This window comes from Amphimedon queenslandica, unplaced genomic scaffold, assembly GCF_000090795.2.
Source record: "Amphimedon queenslandica unplaced genomic scaffold, v1.1 AMPQUscaffold_11083, whole genome shotgun sequence".
In the NCBI taxonomy this organism is placed as follows: Eukaryota; Metazoa; Porifera; class Demospongiae; order Haplosclerida; family Niphatidae; genus Amphimedon; species Amphimedon queenslandica.
This window is the reverse complement of record NW_003548672.1, coordinates 4,609-8,355: the sequence shown is the minus strand read 5'-3', so window position 1 is coordinate 8,355 and position 3,747 is coordinate 4,609. Positions and strand designations below refer to the sequence as shown.

Below are 3,747 nucleotides of genomic sequence, written 5' to 3'. Positions count from 1 at the left end.
AGGAAAGGCTATGATGGATTATTCAAGAGGGTATTATTTAGACACTTCTGAAATCACTTTTTCAATCCCATTTCACCTACAAAACAAGGATATAGTAAGTGTTCATAAAGACAAAAACATTATTCTCACAGTTGTAGAAATTGATAAATCACAACAATTTACAGAAGTATTACAAAGATGGCCCAAAAAATCAACGAAGAAGGAAACTTATGATATTTTGCGATATGGTAGTACAATAGCTGTCCTTGGTGCAGCTAGACTGGAAGATAATGAAATTACAATTTTCCCCATTAAAGTTGGCAAGTCAATTCAATCTTTGCTTCCTAAGAAAAGTAATATTGAGAGTAATGTAAGTAATATGGTAAGTAATGCAGGAAGTAATGCAGCAAGTAATGCTGCAAGTAATGCGGCAAGTAATTCAAATGTCACTAATGCACTGCTGGTTGTTGGAGGAGTCCTAATAGCAATAGGAATAGGATTCTTTGTGTATAAGATCTGGAAAGCAAGGCGATATCATCCTGGGAGAGAAGAGAATAGAAGAGATGTGGACAGAACAGACGGCGGGGATGATCATGACTGATAGTAATTTAATTTAAAACTGAAGACAGGAACTTATTTAAGTTATTTGTTAGCTACATTTATAAATAATCATGTATATGCATTAGCTAGCTATTTTTGATGTACAATTTAGTTTTGAAAAATTGGACACGTCAGCATGCAAGCATGCTTGATAATGACATGCATACATAATAATAATATGAAATCTAGCATATACACACATTGTGCCTCTGCTATACAGCAGCCACATAATTGATATAGATATAGATATATAGCTACATACTATACATGTATGTAGCTATACATGCACCTTTACTATAGGATCTTAAAACAATCAGTATCATACGAAAAGTACTCTTGCTTACACATTAGGTATCATCAAGAATGTATCATGTGGATTATATACAGGTAGCTATGCATGCATTCATCTTACAATACATTAAGTCTCTTTCTCTCCTTACTGAACATTTGTAGCTGGGATATGAATTTTTATTATCATTTCTTAGAAATAATAAACACCTCCTACTGCTATACAGTCAATGGGAGGGTATTATACATGTACCTTTATTATCCTTTCTGACATTATTTTGTGAATTCTAATCATCATTCTTATTCTTAGAAATAATAGCCACTTCCTACTGCTATTGAACTACCATAGCCTTTATAAACAGACAGCCTTAATGGGAGGATGTATACTGGACTAGATCAACATACCCACCAACACCATGAAACATATAATGTGTACTGTGTAATAATGTTGTGGATGAATATTGATTGGTACATGAGAACTGACTGGAGCAAAATGGGCTAATACTGCGTTTACACTAGCTTCTTTAACTGAGCCAACCCTGTTTAAAGTGGGCCAGCACAGTTTCATTTGATAAACAGTAACCAAACTGAGCTGGGTTAGCATGGTTAGTACAGCAGGGCCAGCTCAGCCTGGTTCAGCATGGTTTGGCCCACTTCTGTAGTGTAAACACAGCATTAAATGAAAGCAAAAAGTAAATCATGCCAAATCAATAATTATAAAAAAATGTACACACATACACACAGAGATCAATTCTCAGTTACAAGTCATTAATCTTGTGCCTCCTTTATCTTAGGCATGAGGAAACCAGTTCTCTGTCTAGTGTACACAGCCACCAGGACAATAATGAATCCAATGAACAATGACAATATAGTGGAGTGGAGGAAACCTGATCTATGGACCAGTGATAATCCTATCAGACTAAAGAAAAGACTATGATAATGCTAGGAAAACAGTTCACTTGAAACTTTAGAATAACAATGTACATGTACATGAATAATAATAATAAAGTCTGTCCAATTACTGTAAACAGTTTCATTCTCATGCTTTACCAAGTATTGCATTGTGTATACATGTAGTATTACAAAACGTAATGAACACATGACAATTTTTGCATGGATGAGCAATGATTAGAAAATCAGCTAGACAGCCAATATGCTATATTTGCTTCATTCTATATACAAGTTTCATGGCCTATGCCATACAGCTAAAATTTCTGTGGCCCAATTGGCTAATTGCTTATCACAGACCAAATAAAATCCTTACCATTAAACTGACACTAGTATTACAGTACATGTACATACATTACTGTATAGCAGGTAAATTTGGAGGGGATAAATTTTGGCGAATTGCTAAATTTTGGTAATTGGCGGGTTTTAATTTTGGCGAATTTGTGGCCAGGTGCCATGAGCATGTGTATAATGGCTCAAAATGGTGGGGTTTTATTTTGGCAAATGGCTATCAAAACGCCAAATTTGCCAAATTTAATCCCCTCCAAAATTACCCACTATACGGTATTTTAGTCTGTTAATTCTCACCCATGTTGTGTTTGTATTATAATGTCATTGGATGAATCATCAGTGAAGTCACTAATGACTGGTTTGGATAAAGGAGGAGAGGAGAGTATGTGTTGGACTAGTATTGAACCATCAGTAGCATCCAATACTGTCACTGAATACCAGCCTATCAGTAGTATATGATCCTATAAGGTATAATAATAATAATAATAACAATAATAATATAATAATAATAATAATAAATTGGGAATAAATATTGCAATAAGTACATGTATATACAAGTACATGTATTCAACTAATCTCAGTACATGAATAGTTACAATACAACCCCAAGCTAAAATGCAGCATATACACATAATGTACTAGTCCATGAGTATCAGTAATGTAATACTTGAATCACTTGATATCTGCCCTCAGCTTCACCTCAAGCAGATATCTCAGGTATCAAATTACTTATACATGTACATGCACACACACCTTAAAACAGGCCTTACATGTATATGTACATGCACTTTTACATGTACATGTAGATCTAGGGGATGTTTCAAAGACATATTTTGCATGGTATTCTGCTTCTTGCTACATTATTACTGTACATGTACATTTGTACATGTATTTTAATTAATTACTTTCTTTCCATATGATTTAAGAGCTAGAGCTGACATTGATGGTCTGAATGACTCACTAACAAAATCATACTCCATCTTCCTCTTCTTGTCCCCGCCCCCTTCAGCCCCACCTACCGGCGACTCATTGTTACTATAAATAGTATCAGTAGCGAAATCCCAATCTGCTTCAGTATCAGTCTGCCAGTTGAACTGTCCTCGGGGTCCAATACTTGTGACACGCCCACTACTTAATAGGAATATGGAGTCATAGGCCACGCCCACTGGGAGGGAGAAGGAGGAGTTACGTCTTAGAGTGGATACTTTGAGAGGATGTTGGTGGGAAGGACTGGGAAAAGATAATGAATATTATTAATAATGATTAGAGTATGTGTATGTACAGACTAGCCTCTACATGTATATAATGGACACTTTGGATCAAGACAGTGTCTCTGTTATACAGAGGTGTCCTTTATGTGGAGGTTATTTTATACAGTAAGGAATGTAATTGGTACACTAGGTGCTGTCCGTTAAATGGAGGTGTACACTAGAATGAGAGGCCATTTACAGTAATATATTTACATGTACATAGTAAATGTATTGGTGGGTGTGGTTTTACCTCTCAATTAATAAAGGAGTGAATGGTTCAGTGTTCCCGTGATTAACTTTCTTACGCTTGTACTGATTCAATTTCGGTATCCACTCTAAAATAAAATAATACATGACATTACTAAGAAATATTTATTTATTTATATTATGA

The 3,747-nt window shown here is 35.1% G+C and overlaps 1 protein-coding gene across 1 annotated transcript in view; it reads right to left on the bottom strand.

Moving 5' to 3' along the window:
* Window positions 1-1,526: 1,526 nt before the first annotated feature.
* LOC109589635 (uncharacterized) overlaps window positions 1,527-3,747 on the bottom strand; it is a 6,688-nt gene continuing 4,467 nt past the window's right edge. The window contains exons 8-11 of the mRNA XM_020005693.1: window positions 3,607-3,689; window positions 3,012-3,336; window positions 2,404-2,567; window positions 1,527-1,786 (exon numbers count right to left, since the gene is read on the bottom strand). Of these exons, the coding sequence (XP_019861252.1) occupies window positions 1,636-1,786; window positions 2,404-2,567; window positions 3,012-3,336; window positions 3,607-3,689 (723 nt within the window). The 3' untranslated portion in view covers window positions 1,527-1,635. The remainder of the gene's footprint in view (window positions 1,787-2,403; window positions 2,568-3,011; window positions 3,337-3,606; window positions 3,690-3,747) is intronic.